This window comes from Carlito syrichta, unplaced genomic scaffold (assembly GCF_000164805.1).
Source record: "Carlito syrichta isolate Samal-C Ts95f unplaced genomic scaffold, Tarsius_syrichta-2.0.1 Scaffold312152, whole genome shotgun sequence".
NCBI lineage: Eukaryota > Metazoa > Chordata > Mammalia > Primates > Tarsiidae > Carlito > Carlito syrichta.
This window is the reverse complement of record NW_007256248.1, coordinates 530523-550339: the sequence shown is the minus strand read 5'-3', so window position 1 is coordinate 550339 and position 19817 is coordinate 530523. Positions and strand designations below refer to the sequence as shown.

Below are 19817 nucleotides of genomic sequence, written 5' to 3'. Positions count from 1 at the left end.
AGTGCGCGCCTGTAGTTCCAGCTACTCGGAAGGCTGAGGCGGAAGGATCGCCGGAGCCCAGCAGGTCGAGGCTGCGGTGACCAGGAGCGGCCACTCCAGTCTGGGTGACAGAGTGAGACTCAACTCAAAAAAAAAAAAATGAAAACATTCGTAAGATATTTCATATCCCTTTTCCTATGTATTAACCCTTCAAAACTGGTGTTCATTTTGCATATCACAATTCAGACGAGCCACGTTTCAAGTGTTCAACAGCCACATGGGGCTAGTGGCCACCATCCTGGACAGCACAGCTCTCAACACTAGAATCTTTGTCCAGCATCAATATTAAAGGACTTTTAGAAGAAAGAACCAAGCATCTGTTTTCTCTACAGCAAACAAGGAAGAACAGGGCCAGGCAGGGAAATAGGGGGAGGAAGAGAGTAACCTGGAGTCTGAAGATAGAACATTAAGTGAATAAACAATCTCTTAATTCCAGACAAGAGTTATAAGAGGAAATTCTGTTTGTTGAATTGGATAGAAGACAGAAAAGGAAAAAATTTAGGTAAGACAGGAAAATTTGTACTGCCTAATTTGGTTGTGTGTTTGGGGTCTGGAAAAAATTCCTACAAGACACCAGTCTGGGTGAAATTTTCCTGTGGACCCAAGACCTCGTTTGAGCCAATGACAACACATGAAAGGGGTCAGCTGATGGCCTGGAATTTGTAGGGACAAGGAGGGCTCATTTCCCCTTCTAACTCGCCATATACTTTCCCACCTTTGCAAATGCTGTCCCTCATCCTGGATGCACTTTCCCTGGTTTTTCACATAGCTGGTGCTTTCTCAATCTTCAGGCTCAGCTGAAATGTTACCTCCCCTAGGAGGCCTCTCTGATCACCCTGTCTAAAGCAGGTCCCCCATCCTCTCCTCATATACAATTGTTCTCTATCTCAGCCCAGGTTTTTTATTCATGGTACATGTTGCAATTATAATTCCTTTTTTTGTTTTTAAGAGATGGGGTCTTGCTATGTTGCTCAGACCTGCCTCAAATACTTGGACTCAAGTGATCCTCCCACCTTAGCCTCCTCAGTAGCCCTAACTACAGGTGTGCACCATTGCACCTGGTTTCATTATAATTCTTTACTTCGTAGATTGTTTATCAGTTGAGGTTTCTCTTCCTCAAGAGAGCAGGGACCTTCTCTCTCTTGTATACGCATCATGCTTAGCAGGACACAATGCCCCTACTTTTGGATAGATGGATAGACAGATGGGGGTAGGGAGGGAAGAGGGGGAAGCTAGGAATTTAAGGGTTTAGGTCGTAGAGTGAAATGTCAGAACACACCCAAGCAAGACTTTCTTTTTGTGCAGAATCTAATACATTATCCATCAGCTGCAGATTCACCTTCTAACTCTCAAGAATCCCATTACCAACATCTTTAGAAATATGGTCTCTCAACTACTAACAAATGTCAGAAATAAAAAATGCCCTGTCCTTTACCTTCAAAGACCTGTTGGAATTTTTTTTTTTTAATTATGCTTTGTAGCCTGGTCATTTTCTAGGCGGCCAGACTGCCTGATCCTGGTGGCCATTTTGCCCTATAACGGCCTATTAAACCTTGGTCTGAAAAGGTTACTTCCCATCCCTTTTATAGGCAATGTACCATTCACTCGTCCTTGAGGGGCTTTAGTAAACTGAAAAACTACCTGCATCTTGGGTATAAACCCTGGGGTGTACAGACTACTCAAACCCCAGAGCAATACAAAGGTCCTCGATCTAGGACTCAGAGAAGATGATAAACGGAGAATCTCTGGCCAATAAAACAACATAGCAATAGCCAAGGGCTCATCTTGCTCCCACAATGTGTTAGTGACCTCATTTGTAACAAGGAACGCCAATCTGCTGAGCACCTAGAAGCTTTTTGACTTGTGCGTCTGGGATCAATCATGTTCAAAAATTTGCTTCTCTTCCAAGTAAATGTGACTCAAAAGACCTTGTGTCTCTTTGAGTCATGCTGTCAAAAGACTATAGTGGTGCCCTTCGATCCATGGCCAATATGTTCCAAGCTCCCTAGTGTATGCCTGAAACTGCGGATAGTACCAAATCCTATTTATATTCTGTGTTTTTGAACTGATAGCAAAGATGGCTACTAAGTGACTGATAGGCAGGTAGCACATACAGCTTGGATATACTAGACAAAGGGAAGATTCGTGTCCAGGCAGGGACAGAGCAAGACAGCATGAGATTTCATCACGTTCCTCAGAATGGCACACAACTTAAAACTTAGGAGTTGTTTATTTCTGGAAATTTCCAAATAACACTTTTGGACCATGGCTGACCACAGGTAACTGAAACCACAGGATGTAAAACCACAGATACGGTTGTGGTTCAGTCTGTGGAAAAACTTTACTTTGAAGAAACTGAGGCACTAGACATGATACTTCATTTCATTAAAAAGAAAAAAATCCTTGTATCTTTTTAGCCAAAATATGATGTTGTCCCCGTATTTCTCATGTTTTCAAAATTTCCAGATCATCCCTCCCAATTCAAAATAGCCCTCAAGTGACATGAAAAGGCTATAGAAGGTGTAATCCTACCCTAGCCTACTCTGACAAGTGCATTCTATTGAACAAAAGAATTGAAATGCTCGGGAAGAGGTGAAGCATGTGTTGATAATCAGAAGAATAAATTAGCTAAGATTCTGAGTTTTCTACAGCCTGCTGGGTTTTTCCATTCCCCCTTTACCCAATGGGAAATTTTCAATGTATCAACCAGGTTAGTGCAAATTCTCCAGGTTGCAAATTCTCCCCTTTCACCCAATGCCCTGAGAATCCACATATATCTTTATTGTGTAATGAATATACAAAAATGACTGGAGATTTGGTCTCAATTTGTTCAGCTTTCATTTTTTCAGTCATTTAGTAATTTATTAACTTTAGTTAATAACAATGCATCAATATTCATTCATGTTGACAAGCATGTCATACTAATGTAAGATGTTGATCATCCCAGAAACTAGATGTGGAGTATATGGGAACTCTGAACTATTTCTCCAAATTTTCTATAAGTCTAAAACTATTTAAAATAAAAACTTTATTTAAAAAAAAACTTCCTTAGAATGGACCAGTCTAGCAAGACTCATCCCAGTTGTGAAAGGAAACACAGTGGGCTTTTCCACTGCTAACTTATTAGAAAAAAAGAATATAGAGATTCTTCTAGACCAGGGGTCCCTAACCCCCAGGCCACAAACCAGTACCAATTCATGGCCTATTAGGAACCGGGCTGTACACCAGGAGGTGAGCTGCAGGTAAGCAGAGGTCCATTTTCTGTCAGATCAGTGGGGGCAATAGATTCTCATAGGAGTACAAACCCTATTGTGAACTGTGCATGCAGTGGATTTAGTTGCGCATTCGTTGTGAGAATCTAATGCCTGAAGAGTCCCCCTCATCTCCCCCCACCCTCCCCTTCAGTCTGTGGAAAAACTGTCTTCCATGACACCAGAACCTGATACCAAAATAGTTGGGGACCGCTGTTCTAGACGGTTCTTTCTTAGCTGCCCCCATCCTTCTGAAGCTTATTTTCCTGAAGACTTTTGTTGCTAATCAGATCGAAACTCAGAAAAGGGATAGGTACATCAATCTTAGAGCAAGGTGTAGTTGAAGGCTAAGTAAACTTGGAAACCAAATGCACCAGGAGTTATGTCAACCCAAACTAAGTATCATTATTATTATTTCATCAAGACCATTGAGGCAAGGGTAGTTTTGCTGTCTGCATCTGCCAGTGCTCACAGAGGAGTCCAAGAGAATCGCTTTCTCCTCCCAGAGGACTCATCTGGAATCTTATTTTTTAAAAGAACATCTAGTTTCATAATTCAGAGCATCTACTTTCAAAAATGCAAGTAGCCACCAACTCACAGGGCCTGCTTTTTGTTACACGGCTCATGAGAAACAGTCCCCAGCCCTGTGCCCATAAAAACCAATCCTCCTGAATGCTAGCGTTGGAAGTTGCCCCCATCACACACACACCCTGACATCCTCTCTTGGACTTTCTTTCTCTTTGCATCTCCTCTAAGCTTGCTGTTTTGCTACCCACACTCCTCCCTTCATGCCCTGGTCCATGACAGAAATGCCAGGATTGGCAGAATTTAAGGAAGGAGGATAAAGAAAAAGCTCATGGCAACTAACCCTTCTCCACCCCTACCCCCAATTATTGAGTTTTGACAAATGTCTAGCTCAATGTATAATCACCACCCAAATCAGGATATAGGACATTTATTTCCAGTAGCCCCAAAAGTTCTCCAGCTCTTACCAGCCAGAACACCCCAAACTAATCTGTGATATCGGAATTCAGATCAGTGGTTGCTTGGGGGAAGAGAATGGGGAGGTTGACTGCAAAGAGACACAAAGGGAAATTTTGAGGGTGACTGAAATGCTCTATACCCTCATTCAGGTGGTGGTTATGTACGTAGCTACAAAGGGTTTGGGGCAGGAGTAAGCTTGGTGAGTTTTGAGGGGAAGATATTTGCTCAGCATGGGGAGTGAGAGAGGGAAGCATGTGGCAGATGAGGTCAGGGAAAGCAGACCGAGCGAGGGATGCAAGGCCCCATGTGCATAAGGACAGCTGGGATTTTATTCCCACTGTCCTTTCAAGCCTTGGAGTGTTTCAAGCTGACTCTCCAGGTTCCTCAAGGGTCAAACTTTACCTTACATAAATGGATTTTCCTTTTCTGGACCTAGAACCCTGGCCAGGCACTGCAGTAGTATTCTTGGCTAATAGCATCTGCTGAAAAACCTCCATGCTGGCCCCGGGGTCCTGGATTCCCATCCTCTACTTAATGGGGCCTCTCTGTCACTTTGCCTTGAACTCTCCTTGACAACCTACACTAAGCCTTGTGGTTGCCTTCTATTCACTGTAGCTGGACTCAACCCTCTTAGCCTCTGTACCAAGGCGATTTCCCCTGGCCTGCCCAGTCCTAGTGGGGGGGGTGGAAGAGGGTCAGTACCAGGCCTCATTTTGGCAAGCTTCCAGTACATCAAGCTTCAACAAACAGCTCAATAACACGAGAAGAGTTCAATGAAACCCATGGGGGAACACAGCCCCTCCTGGTGGGCCTCTGGCCACCCAACTCACCTTCGCCCAGGGTCTGCTTGAGTAAATCATGCTTGGCCTGCAGCTTGGTGATGAGGTTACTGCCATTCACGTATTCTTTAAATTTCTGTAAGACACAAGGCACAAGGAAGTTACAGACTGCAGGGCCACGGAATGGGATCTCTGCCTCTGGACCTGACCCCTGGGACAGGAAGGCCAAAGGGAGATTGTATCACCCTCAGGGACCCCAGTATGGGGAAAACAGAGACCCCTACAACTGCTCCTTGGCTCCTTTCTGTTCAGATGCCTGCTGCCACGTCCTTGGAGGGCTCCAGCCTTTCGGGTCGGGTTTAGGAGGACAAAGAAAGCCCTGGGAGAATGGGTGCAGTGAAAGCTGCTTCTGTCAGATGAGGGCTGCAGGGAGCTCAGGTAAAGGGCTTCTTCCGTCGTCAAAGCCTGAAGTGCTTCTGTGCTAGGGGTGACACAAATGGGAACTGTCCCAGGGGCCACACAACTGAGATCAGAGAGCTTCATCTGATCTGTCAGAGAGGAGTCTCCAAACAAATCTTTCTTCCAGCTGGCCCTGCTCTGAAGGAGGAAGTGCTGTGCAGGCCCCTGAGAGGCGTTCCCATTAAAATAACCCAAACTACATTGGGTGATAGGATTCTCCCCTTTGTAGAGATGAGACAAGTGAGGCTGGCACAGGAAAGGGATCTGCCCAAGGTCCCATACAAAGTCAACTGTGGGCCAGGCCCAGCCTCAGCCTGTCTCCTAATTTAGGGTCTTGCCAAGTGCATCACTGAGGGACAGAGAGCCACTCAGGACAGAAACACATCTACATACCCAGAGCTCGCTAGTCCTCAGTCACGCCACCATGCAGGTAGCAGCTCTCCCCATCATGCCCCCCCATCAGTCCCAGAGCCCTGCCGGGTGTGTTTTTGCTGGACTGTGAACTACTGTCATGGAGGATCCACGCCTAGGTCATTTCTGGATCAGGTACCTGAAGCTGTACCTGACTCAGAAGAGGTGCTGAAAAATTGAGCTGAATCCCTGCCTTCACAGGGCGTATGCACCAGGGAGGGGAGAGAGACAATAAAATGAACCCCAGTAGTAAGTCAAATACAACTTAGCCAGATGGTGGTGAATGCCATGGATAAAAATAAAGCAGAGCTGGGCTTAGTGGCTCAGGCCTGTAATCCCAACACTTTGGGAGGCCAAGAGAGGAGGATCATGTGAGTCCAGGAGTTTGAGGCTACAGGGAGGTATGATGATGCTACTGCATTCCAGCCTGGGAAACAGAGTGAGTATCTGTTTCTAAAAAATAAAAATGAAGAAGTAAAGCAGGAACAGTGGACTGGGAATCTGGGAAGTCCTCACCGCAAAGTGGACATTTGAGCCAAAGCCTGAAGGAGGTAGGAAGGGGCTATGTGCGGATCTGTGAGAAGTAGCTCTGCAAGCAGAGGGAATGGAAGCTGCAAAGCTCTGAGAATAGTCAAGGAGGTAGATGTACTGCCCCAAGTCTGCCCACTAGTTTCTCACAAAGAAATCCATTCTATTGTCCCAGCCAGCACACTCAAAAAGAGGTGGAGAGGAATGAGCTGTGGAGGCTTGGGAAATCCCAATCCTCCCATAGAGGAGGGTGTCTGATGTCGCCATCTTCCCACTGAAAACAGTTGTAGGGGAAAGGCCCATGGGGGTGGAGGCCAATAGACACAAATAAGATTGGGGTCACCTCATGCTGGCCCACCCCAGTGGGTTTCCGTCATGACTGGACTGGCAGGAATTTGTGGTGGCTTCTCTCCTTTTCCATGGTCTTTAGCTCCTGGACCAGGCCTCTTGGCCATTAAGGCCACTCTCCTTGGTATCTGTAGCGCACAAGTTTCAGACAAGCTTCACCACAATCTTAGATGGCAAATGGGACAGTTGCATCAGGCCCACTCTACCCAGAGGAGACAGATGCTCAGAGCTGCAGCCCCTCACTGTGTGAGCTGGGGAAGATTACAGAACATTTCTGGGCCTCTAGGTTCTGCCCAGTGTAAGTGGGAAGTCAATCCAGTGTTTCCCCAAGTGCGTGGCAGAGGACCAGGGACCTTGTAACCAGCCAGGGAGATCATCAACACACAGATTCCTGTTCTAGAATATCTTGAGTCTGACCCCTAATTTGACACCTGAGGAGGAACCACAGAAACCCGGGAGTGTTCAAAATACAAGGAGCCCATCTTGAAAGGGTGGTAGTCTGAGAATCTACATTCTCACCAAGCTTCCTAGATGACTCAAATGCATACTTCAGTTTAATAACTACTGACCTGCAGCCTCTCTGGATGCTTTCAGTAACAATGTCCTCTGATTTTATCATATGTCCAAGAATTTGACAAAAAAAAAACCAAGCTGAGGAGTAAGCAGGTATTTTGTCCACCATACCTCACTGCCCCAGTAGCTGAAGTTCTAAGCTCAGACACCATAACGCAGGCCTTGATGGATTAGTCCAAGTTACACCCTGGGGCTCTATGGTCTGTGGATTCTACCCTCATATGGCCCACAAAAGAAAGAATGTCATCAAATTGTATTGATGTTTGCATTTAAAGGGATACTGGGTCCTTAAGAAGACCTAAAGTGATGTCACATCAAGTTGTAAGAAGGTATACGAGACAATCAGGGTGACAAATTGAGTATTAAGAATAAAATAGGCTGGGGAAGGTGGCTCACATAATCCCAGTGCTTTGGGAGGCCAAAGCAGAAGGACTGCTTGAATTCAGGAGTTCAAGACCAACTGGGGAAACATTCTAAGACCTCACCTCTACACAAAATCAAAAATTAACCAGGCACGGTGGTTTAAGTCTGTAGTCCAGCTACTCAGAAGGCTGAGGTGGAAGGGTTGCCTGAGCCCAGGCGATTAAGGCTACGGTGAGCTATGACCATGCCACTGCACTCCAGCCTAGGCAACAGAGTGAGATGCCGACTCAACAAAAAGAGTAAAATATAACATCTTCTGGTCCTTATTCATAGACACTGGAGCAACAGAGGCTCCACTGTCCATGTCTGAAAACTGGTGAGGGATCTTCAGATACAAAGGGGGATGATTCTCAACAGCCAAGAGGCCAGGTCCTACTAGCTAACTTCAAACACGCTGGACACCCTTCTCTGATCCTACTTCCCAGATCTCTTTGCTTCTACCACCGAAGTGAACGAATATTCACATGCACTCCTCATTCATCTCTGTAACCCATAAATTATTTGTGAACATTTGGCCCCCAGTGGAAGTGGTGAGTGCCAGGAAGCAGCATGGGCTGATTCAGTAAGCCCAGCTTTGCTTTCTCTCTTGACAAGGTCAAAGAGTACTGTGGGAGGAAATGCAGTGTGTGTCAACCAGTCATTTTGGACGCGGGATTTGTCAAGGTCTGTCATGACATGGAGTTGGGTGTTATGATTCGGTAGACTTGTGATGGGTTAAGTGACTACAATCATATCAATATCAGCCTAGCTGCATGTTTTTAACAATTCTGCCTTTAGCCTTGGCCCTGGCCCATCCATTAATTCTTATTTTTTGTTTTTTCCTTTTTTTGAGTTGGAGTCTCACTCCTTCGCCCAGACTGGAGTGCAGTGGCACGCATGCTCACGGCCACTCCAGCGTCGACTGCTGGGCTCCAGTGATCCTTCCACCTCAGTCTGTAGCCGGAACTACAGATGCGCACTACCACGCCCGGCTATTTTTTATTTTATTGTAGAGACGAGGTCTCACCGAGGTGCCCGTGCTGGCCCTGAACCCGCAGGCTCAGGCAATTCACACGCTTTGGCCTCCCAAAGTGTTGGGAGTACAGGCTGAGCCATCAAGCCTGGCCCATTAGTTTTTTTAATTGATAAACTTTAAGGTATGGAAGCCATGCTCATTGAATGTACCGCATGACACAAGGTCTGAAGAGACAGCATGTGTGCTGAACAGCTAGATCAGGATGCTGACAGTCTGGAAACATGAGGAAACCAAACTGGTGATAAATAAATATAAGATCTGCCCACGACATCACCAACACAGCCTCAGGAGGAACAAGGCCTGGTTAATGGCGGCATATAGGGAAGAGAGATTTAACTGATATTAACTTAGCTTTAAAAAACAATAATAATTCTTTAAAAACACAATCTTGGAACATATAAGTAGGAGTCTGGTATCTGGTATGAAAGGGGTGAAGTTTTTGCTTTATTCTGTGCTGGTTAGACCATGGCTGGGAGTCTCACTTGAAAAGAGGCATCAAAAATTGGAGGAGAGACTCACTAGGATACTGAGGCTACTCAAAATCAAGCTTATGAGCCTGGAGAATTAACACTCCAGCTCCCTGCATTCATGTGAAAGATTGTCCTGTGAAATTATCCTCGCTCTGGGAGGCCCCCAAGTATAGAATCTAGATTGGCAATCCTAGTGAGGTAGATTTTTGAAGATAACAAAGAAAAAGGAAAATCATAATGCCCAAAGCCAGCCACAAACAAAAGGGCTGTTTCAGGAAGAAGCGAGTTTTTAATCCTGGGGGCATCAAGCAGAGTCTGGAGGACCCCCTGGCAGTGAACATCAGATGGAAGATTCAAGGTCCCTCAGAGCCCCAGTATCCCACGTTCAATAAATACATGTTGAACTCAATTCCCTTTCTCCTTGCTCCTTCTGGCCATATGGGAGGAAATTAACATGAGATTTTATTTGAAGGGCTAGCAACTCAGGAACAATTTGCTTGGATGGCTGATGGCATTGCTTCCACAACCCATGCCCAAATTTAAGACAATTCAGCATATAATCCATGCACAGAAATTGTTCCTTGGGGCTTGCACCTGACTCTATCAGCCATTTCCCTCTCACCCAACTCATAAAACTCTCTTTGGTTTTTTACAAGAGCAGAAAAGTTTCAATAACTGTCACTCAAGATCAATGCTAATGCTATCCACAGGCAATTCACTTTCTGCGTTTCAGCAGACAGTGGGTTCTGGGTCCAGGATGCTCTTACCGTAAAATAAAACATTTCCGTTTCCTGCTGGTTGGCTCTCCTCTTGGCAATGTTGATTTTGCTCATGTAGGTCTCGGAGGCAGCTGACTTGACGGACTCTGTAGACCGACTATGCTGGAAGGCATCGGAGACATCAAAGTCCTCCACTGTCAGCATGTCCTGTAACGTCTGCATGGTGGCATCCAGGGTTTTCCTCACCTGGGGAAACACAGCATATTGACAAAAGTCCTGTATGCTCATACTGCTTTTGACACTTAAAGTCCCTTTCCCAACTGCCACTTTATTACTTCCATATAAAGGCTGTAGGAGGGGTACAGAACAAAGATGGTCACTACCATTGCATTTACATGGAAAGCAAGACAGATTAGTCACTGGCCCAAGATCACACAGTCAGCTGGAATGAGAAGCCACATTGCCCAAACTAAAGTCATTTTCTTTTATTTGCTTCTGCCAGAGTGTACCTTGGAGAATGTTGTGACAAACGAAGGAGGAACTTGGTTTTCTAGGTTTGTTTCTCTGGGCCTGATTATGAAGGCCAAACTGGTTCCTCCAAAATGACCCACCTCAGTCATTTCAGCAGGGACAACAATAGAGAATCTCTAGTTCTCTTCGCTCAGAGAAGGATAGAGACCAAGTCTGGATCCTGGTGGACAGCCATTCTCAATGAACAAACTCTCCAGCTGTCTGCAACTGAAATCCTATCAAAAGCTTGACTCAGAAAAGGGAAACTCAAGCAAGACCGTGGCTGAGGCCCACGTGGGGTAGTTAGGACTCCAACTTCTCTCCTGGAATTGCACAGGGATGCTGGAAGGCTACACTAGCAGAAGTTCTAAGTCCCACATCCCACGGGCCCTGACCTCACAATACCCCTCTGAATTTGGAGGGTCATTTCAAAAATGGTCACAGGAAAAACTGCATCAACGTTTGTTCTAAAATTACTGTCAGGGTCTTTTTCTTGTCACTCAGGCATCAGCTAAAATGTCACCTCCTGATGACATCAGCCTCCTCTCCATGTCTTCACTTAGTGCCTATCACTGGCTAATATTTTCCAGAGCCATTCGTGATTGGTTTGTTTGGTTTTGTGCTTTAATTTTTATCTGCCTTTTCTCACTAGAATATGTCCTCTATGAGAAGAAGTACTCTGTTGTGTCCACCCACTTTATTCTTTATCTAGAAAATATTTAGCACATAGTATGTACTCTATAAGTACTTGGATAAATATTACTTGGATAAATACTTGCTGAATGAATAAATAAGTCACTTTGTCTCCCTAACATACCCCGACAGAATGCTCAGGTTCAAAACAAAGCACATCCATGCACACTAGCAGCCCATACAAAGGAACATTTGCTTTGTTCTCCTTTCTTTGGCCCTGATTTCCAATTTAAATTCCATTAACACTATGATCCATATACTGTTGTGTGTAAACAACATAAAATCCTTTGGGGGAAGATGTAGGACATAAATAAATAAAGAAAATACTCTGCTTGTCTCCTGTCTCTTGCCAGGTTTGTAAAACAAATATATAATTTGTCACCATATAACCTCCCCCCGGGGACTGCTTTGATTCGTTATCATCCTGAGCTACAATCTGTCTCACATTTGTCCTAGGTCTGTCCTTTGTGAATTCACAAAGCAAAGCCACCCTCTCTTCCCGGGGCAGCCCTCTTGAGATTTGACACCTGACACATACGTCTTCCCATGTAACCCCATGATTTTCAAGGATAAGCCTGCTCATGACCTTGGCTGGTGCTCCCATATCCTGGTACCCTGTCTCTGGGGGTCTCTGGTTGTTTGACATCCTTCTTAGAGGGAGAAGTCCATGTTTGAATGGGTGTTTTCCCTTTGGCCTCTTCAGTCCACATCAGCTGTGATTTCTGTATGTCCCACCAGTGGTAATCCTGTGTTCCCGGCTGCATGGGAGGTATGCTAGGTCTGGGAAGATGGACCCATTCCTTGGAGCTTGAAATCCATGACACATTTATTGTGCCCTGGGTTCCCGAGTCGTTTATTTCCCTGTGTAAATACTTGCTATTATTTCTGATGATAAAAACAGAAACTCATTGCAGAAAATAGGAAAAAAAATCACAAAGAAGTAAACAGATTCCACACCCTAGACAAACCACCGTTAAGATTTTGAAGTATTTCCCTCCAATCTTTTTCCAATGTCTGTGATTACAGACAATTATATACATACTCTAGTCTATCCTAGTTATGGTACCATTAAACATCGAGTTCTACTCCTTCTTTGTTTTTCTTTAGCTTTAATATCTTATGAGCATTACCCCCAGGCCGTTAAAGATTCTTGGTGTATATGGTTTTAAGGCTTGGGTAATATTCCACCTTATAGACCCTGGTCCCCAACCTTTATGGCACCAGGAACCGATCCAGACTGGAGGGAGAGATGGTTTCAGGATGATTCAAGCACATTACATTTATTGTACACTTTATTTCTATCATTACATTGTAATATATAATGAAATAATTATACAACTCACCGTAATGCAGAATCAGTGGGATCCCTAGCTTGTTTTCCTGCAACTAGATGGTCCCATCTGGGGTAGATGGGAGACAATGCTAGCATCACTGCCTTGGCTCCACCTCAGATCTACAGGCATTGGATTCTCATAAGGAGCACGCACCCCATATCCCTCGCATATGTAGTTCACAACAGGGTTCATGCTCCTATGAGAATCTAATGCTGCCACTGATCTGTCAGGAGGTAGAGCTCAGGCAGTAATATGAGTGATGGGGAGTGGCTGCAAATACCGACGAAGTTTTACTTGCTTGCCTGCAGCTCACCTCCTGCTCTGTGGCCCAGTTCCTAACAGATCACGGACTGTGTCCATGGCCCAGTGATTAGAGATCCCTGTTATAGATGACCCAGCCTTTCTTATGCATTCTATGGCAGAAGTGGACTACCCAGGACAAGCCAGGCCTTCATGAAAAAGTCCTTTATGGGGCAGAGGGGCTCACTCACCTCCTCATTCTCTATCTTGAGAGTGGCCAGTCTGGACTGCAGCTGGTGGTACCGCATAAGCAATTCCGTCTGGACAGGCTGCTGGGCGCTGACCTGGCACACCTGCAGAAATAACAGCCACCACTTGTGGTTGTCCCGTGCCCTCCCCACCTGTGTGGAGCTAGGTCAGGGGCCGTCATTAACATCCCTGTCTACAGCTCAGGAAACAGGCTCAGAAAAGTTGAATGACCTGCCCAAAGTCACACAGCTCATACGTGGCCATGACAACTGACACTAGATGGGTACCAGGGTCTTCCTACTCCCAAATCCACCCCCTTGCCACTGCCGGGTGTGATTTCCCAGTCGTGATCTTCCACATCTGTGCAGCACTTGAAGGCTTACCAAAAGTTTTAACATAATCTCATTAAGTGAAACTAATTTGTTAGCCTCAGGGCAGGAAGTGGTGGCAAGAGAGCAATCCTCCTAGTAGACGCCAATGGAAAGAACCAGGAATGGGAGACAATCAGCAAAGTGTTCCCACTGTCCTGCAGGACGATGCTGCAGAGAAGCAGCTGTGAGGCATCAAACTCTCAAGACCCTTCTTCCCCAAGCAGTCAACTGGGTGAGGGCTGGCATAGGGGAAGAACCCACAGAAGCACTGCTCCCCCTCCACCTTTCCCTCCCGGAATCTATGACTACCTGTAGGCTGAGCTGCTGGCATGCCTTAGTTCCTCCACCCTTCCAGGAACAAAGCTAAGATCATCAGGGACAGAAGGGCTCTTTCGAAGGTGCTGGCTCTTTACCACTAACTAGGCAACCCAAACTTCACAGGCACCAGTGGCAACCATGAGGCTAGAACGTTCAAGTCCAGATGATGGGCCAAAAGGGCTGGACTTGAGGGCAGAGGGACAGGGCAGGAGCAGCAGGGCAGCCCTGCAGAGGAAGGCAGGCAGAACCATCGGAGGGTCCGGCAAAGGCCTGTTTCTCAAATGCCTCCTTGTCCCTCCTCTCCAAGCGGGTGCCATGGACGGCCCTGCTGAGCCCCACTGGGATCCAGAGGCTGGCTTGTGCTGCTACACTTTGGGTCGGGTCCTTCCAACTCCCTGAGGGGAGTGATATGGAAACGTTCAGGAAACTATTTGAATAAGGGCCTTTGTGAACTTTGGGCAACTATTAGTGCTGTGTTGGGGTCAGTGACAAGTGCCTTCTCCCCATTTTTTTTTTTTAGTCAGGTTCTCACTCTATCACCCAGGCTGGAGTACAGTAGCATGATCATGACAATTATGGCCCAAGGACAGCCTTGACCTCCTGGGCTCAGGCGATCATTCCCAAGTAGCAGGGACTATAGGTGTGAGCCACCACACCTGAGTGATTTTCTTATTTTTGGTAGAGATGGGGTTTTGTTATGTTGCTCAGGCTGGTTTCGAAATCCTGGGCTCAAGCAGTCTGCCTGCCCCAGCCTCCCAAAGTGCTGGGATTGCAGGCATGAACCACCAAACCCGGCCTCCCCATTTCCCCCCCACCCCTAGAAAATAACAAGGATCTGAGCAGCACAAGTACTGAAGGAAACTCATTTGTCTGGCATGCCAAAGCCCGTATTGGAAAAAGGTAGCATCCTGGTGGAATGTGCTGACCAGAGTGCTGTGGTGAGTTCTGGGCTTCCTGTGGTCCTCACCCGACATCTAAGGGAAGAACTTAAGACTGAATAACAAATTTTTTCTCCCTCAGGGTCTTTTAGACATAGCTTGGAAGAATTTTAAGGGAAGCCAAGGTCCCATTAATTCTTCAGGTGGGGGACTTGCGCTAGCAAGATTAGGGCATCAGTGTCAACTCCTTGGCTGAGGAAGCCCAAGAGCCAAGAACTTGACACCAGGCCTCTGAGATCAACATCCTTTATGTGCAACTGCAGGGTGTCCTGGAGTATGCAGGAGAACAGAGGGGAGCGGCCTCAGGCTTGGGCTCCTAGGAGAACCTACCTCATCCCCCATGTGGGGCTGGAACTCAAACTTGAGTGGGGGACAGAAGACCTGGTTGCACATGTCCATGACTGTGTGCTTGTCACTTCGGGAATCCAGGTTGTCCACTGCATTCTCGATGACGTCCAGCCCCTCGTGGCGGGAGGTCTCCAGGTTGTATTCGGCTGAGAGGTAGGTCCGGAAGGTGCGGGCCAGGCTGGCGTGAAAGCCCAAATCACAGCACTAGGGAAGAGGCAACGACAGAAGGGTGCGGGTAAGAGCCAGGACATGGAGGGGGTGGTCACCAGCCACAGTGACTTACAACGGCCACCCACTCTACAGCCAAATCTTCCATCCTGAGGCCCTGGTGCACTTGCATCTGGGACTCCGACAGTATACGCCACAGCAAAGTCCTCAGAAGGAGCTTGGGCTGAGACGTGGGTGATAGCAGAACTAGACTCCCCAAACTCACCACACGATTTCTCGTCCCTAGACTTGCACACAGGCATCCCTCTGCCTGGAATACTCTTCCTTCAGGATTCGATTTAGAGGTCACGTCCTCCTGGGAGACTTCCCTGATGTCCTCTCCACCCTCCATTTGTGTCAGGTGTCCCTCTTCTGGGGGGTCTATGTTTTCCTCAATCTCCCTCACCGTGACCCCCACCACTTAGCATTGCAGTCACTCATTAATGTGCCCTCAGCAGGGTAAACTCCACAAGGGCAGACCCTCTGGCTCCTGCCCACCGCTATATCTCAAGTCCTAGACCACAGTAGGTGCTCAATTAATACTTGCCAAATGAATGGGTGAAAGGGTAGAAAGAGACAAAAGGGAAGTTGAAAGGTAGAAAAGAGGAGGGGACTGGCCTCAGGCCATGCAGAAGTCAGAGTAGCTCCCTCTCCTTGGGATGGGGACAGTGGGTGCCCCCACTCCGCAGCCATGGGAAAAGCAGGGGCTCCCTCTAACTTTCCAACAGGATACACCAAGGGAAAAAAATCCATCAACCAGGACTGCGCCATTACTAAGCATCTATGGTGCCAAATCCCCCATCTGTGCAGGAAGGAGCATGCAGGAAAAACAGTCCCTGCTCCTGCCTAGAGGACTCAGAAGCCCTCCCCAGCACCGTCGCTCTTGGTGTTCTTTCTCCAAGCCTGACTGTCCCTGCAGCGTGTCTTGCACAGCTGGCATTCGGGAGTCAGTGTGCCATTCTCCATTTGCTTAAGCTGCCTGATTTTTTCCAATATAACCCCCCCAACACACACACACATACACACACACATACACACCCACACACACACACACACACAAAGCTGATCTGTGTAATTAATTGTGTCCCATTTACTGTTCTCTTTCACATGCACATGGGTCCAGCTTACTGGACCAAGGGGCACTGCAACTGTCAGTCTCCCCTTCACCACACTGGGAAATCCTCATGCATGAACTGTGTATACTTCTCTCCTGGACCCCTCAAGCCCAGCAAAGGACCTGGTGTGGATGTAGGTTACTTGGGACGTTGGCGTTGAATAGAGGACTGCCCAACCTGGCTGTTTAGGGCACACCAGAAGCTCACGACCCACTCATGAAAATTGAAACCATGAGGTAACACTCATTTCCAGTCCCCAGATGCTCACTGCCCTTCCCCTCCAGCTGGGCTCAAAAGACCACTGGCCACCCAGTGCATCAGCTGAGGACCAAGGCCAGCTCCTCCTTCAGCTGACAATATGCAGCAGCCTGAGTGTGGGCTCTGTTCAGTCCCAGACTCCCCAGGGCACTCACATCGATTAGATCAGAGACGTCATGGATGTAGTATTTGCTTATAGCTGCATTGGTGGCTGCCAGATTCAGCAAATAGTCATTCCGGGCCTTCGTGCATTTCAGCTTGTTCTCAGAATATTTTGCCTGCCTCTGGAAGAAGAACAGAGTGGATGTAAGAGCCAAGCTAGTGACAAAAGGGATTTGTGGTTTCTTGATGGTAACCACCTGCCATTCAATCCCATGCCAGACTTATAGAAGGCCTCCATGTGCTGGGCAAGTAAGCTTGGAGCCTGGTCTCAGCACACTCACCTTCCATGGCACATGTGCAGCCAAAGCTGACACTGTTCGATAAGCCACAGCCTTCTGATGGTCTCCACCAGGGTGGGGCACAAATAAGACCCCTACTCATCACCTTCCAATGGCTTTCCAAACTGCTGCTGGCAACTTGTGAATACACCAAGGGAAAAAAATCCATCAACCAGGACTGGGCCCCTACACTTCTTGAGCCCCGTCTCACTCCACATTCCCTGTCACTCGCTTGGCCTCCTCTGTCCCTCCTTTAAGAGGCCAAGGTCACTGCTGCTTCGAGGCCTCAGGCTAGTCGCTCCCTCAGCCTGTCAGGCCATCCTCTCAGATCTCTACACAGCCTGCTGCTTCACTATCACACAGCTCCTTTCCCAGGGACTCAAGGTCACATTGGCCTTTGACGACAAGCTTGTCTACCCTCCTCCTCCCTCTATCCCTCTGCCCTGCTCTGGTTTCTTCATAAGCACTCTCCACCACCTGAAACTGTTTTTTGAAACAAATCTCTTTGCTTCCTTGCGCATCATGGGGTCTGCAGCACCCGGAACAGTCCCCACACAAGGCAGGTACTCGGTGAACTTCACTGACTCAAGTACAGGAGGAAGGAAGGGAGAGTGGCTGTCTAAATGAGCGAGGCAGGGAGAGGCAGGGTGAGGCAGCCGGAGGTGCCTGTCTTGGCCAGGAGCCTGACTGCCTCCCTGGGAGCTCCTGTCTGGATCGGCCTTAACAGAAGAGGAAAGCATGAGTGGGTGGAGAGCTGCCCCCTGCCCCTTTCAGACTGATGACTCCCAGGGCTGAGGAATGCTGGGTCAAAAGAGATCCCCATAAGGAAACAGGGTTTTCCTCTTTCACCTAGATATTCTTTTTTTTTTTTTAATTTGTTCAGAAAGGTTTATTTCCTACTTGAGTCAAATCATGGGCTTGGCAATGAGGAGGGAACAAAGTGGACAGCAGCCAGGCGCAGAGGCTCACCCCTGCCATCCCAGCATTCAGGAGGCTGCGGTGAGAGGGTCACTGGGGTCCAGAAGTTCAAGACCAACCTGGGCAACATGGCGAGTCCTCTCCGTTACAAAGCCCTGCCTTCGTGGAACTTGTATTCCAGCAAGGACTAGGGAGGGGGCGATGACTGGAGCCATGCTCCACGATTCACATAATTTCAGGTAGTGAGATGTTACAGAAGGAAAACCGAGCCGCTTGAAAGGACAGAGAGTGACAGTGGAGGAGGAGGGACGGTGGCACTAGGGGAACCAGGGCTTTCGGGTCCTCCCTGAGCGGGAGAGGTGAGTGGAGAGCAGACCTGCAGCAGGCCTCTCAGGGCAGGTTTTTTTGGTCACCTAGATATTCTTGAAGCTTCCTACTCTACATCAAGTTCTACCTTTTCAGTAGAGGTGCCCCCGTTGTCAACCTTTTAATTCTCTTTGGAGATCTCTGACTTTTTCCAGGGTCCTGGCAGTTACATCCTACACCAGCCATGCACCCAGCTCCCACATGGTGTTTCGACACTCATGACCCATCTCCAGGAATCCACTATGACCCCGGGACCATTTTCAGCTCTTCACGGACTCATACAATTTTATATCTGGAAAGGATGTGAAAGGTATCTTAGCTAAACTCGTTTGTTTTATAGGTGAGGACATGAGAACTAAAGAGGAGAAGTGGCTCATCCAAGAACCAAGTGGCTAATTATCATACAACTCGGAATGAAAATTCAGTCTCCAGACTCCCAGCCAGGACTCTCTGTACCCTTCCATGCTTCCCCTATGTTGTAGCCCCATAATTCTCTGCTTGGTTATTTCTTTTTATTTATTTATACTATATTCATAGAGTTGTACAACCATCACCACTATTTAAATCTGGAATATGTTCATCTTCCCCCAAAAGAAATCCTCATTCACTGCCACTCCCCATTCGCCTCTTCCTCAGCTCCTAGAAACCAGTGATTTGCTTTCTATCTCTAAGGGTTTTTTCTTATTCTGGACATTTTATATAAATGTAACTGTCCACTATGTGGTCTTTTGTGACTGGCTTCTTTCACTTGGGATGCTGCTTTCAAGGTTCATCCATGTGCGGCGTGTGTCAGCACTTCACTCCTTTTTAGGCTGACTGACATTCCACTGTATGGCCACACCACATTTTATTCATCCATTTCTCAGCAGATGAACATCTGAGTTGTTTCCATCTTTTGGCTATTATGAATAATGCTGCTATGAACATTCATGTGTATGTCTTATACAAACATATGTTTTAATATCTCCTTGGTAGATACCTAGGAATGGAATTGCTGAGTCACAAGGTAACTTGGTCTACATGTAACATTTTGAACAACTGCCAGATTGTTTTCCAAAGTGGAAGAAACATTTTACAGTCCCTCTAGTAGTGTGTGAAAATTCCAGTTTCTCCATATCCTCACTAATACTTGATACTGTCTGCCTTTTAAAATTCCAGTCATCCTAGTGAGTATGAAGCAGTATTTCACTATGGGTTTGATTTGCAATTCCTTAATCACTAATGATGCAGATAATCTTTTAATGTACTTACTGGCTACTTGCATGTGTTTTTTTGAGAAATATCTATTCAAATCTTTTGCCCATTTTTAATTGAGTCTCTGCCTGGTAATTGTAGTTTTCTTTGCCCTCACAAATTACCCTGGAATTTCATCTTATTTGCTTTCAGCTACTTTTCCAGCTTAGCCAGTCTTGTTTTGTTCCCATCCAATCTTTTACAATCTTGAGAGCTAAAGGATCACATAACCATATAATTAGACTCTCAGAAGCCCAAATAAACATTTAGTGCAATATTT

General features: G+C 46.8%; 1 protein-coding gene across 1 annotated transcript in view; it reads right to left on the bottom strand.

Moving 5' to 3' along the window:
• LOC103272160 (SLIT-ROBO Rho GTPase-activating protein 3) overlaps window positions 1-19817 on the bottom strand; it is a 214048-nt gene that overhangs the window by 16672 nt on the left and 177559 nt on the right. The window contains exons 6-10 of the mRNA XM_008069651.2: window positions 16736-16864; window positions 14983-15204; window positions 13028-13129; window positions 10048-10245; window positions 5105-5189 (exon numbers count right to left, since the gene is read on the bottom strand). Coding sequence (XP_008067842.2) covers window positions 5105-5189; window positions 10048-10245; window positions 13028-13129; window positions 14983-15204; window positions 16736-16864 — 736 coding nt within the window. The remainder of the gene's footprint in view (window positions 1-5104; window positions 5190-10047; window positions 10246-13027; window positions 13130-14982; window positions 15205-16735; window positions 16865-19817) is intronic.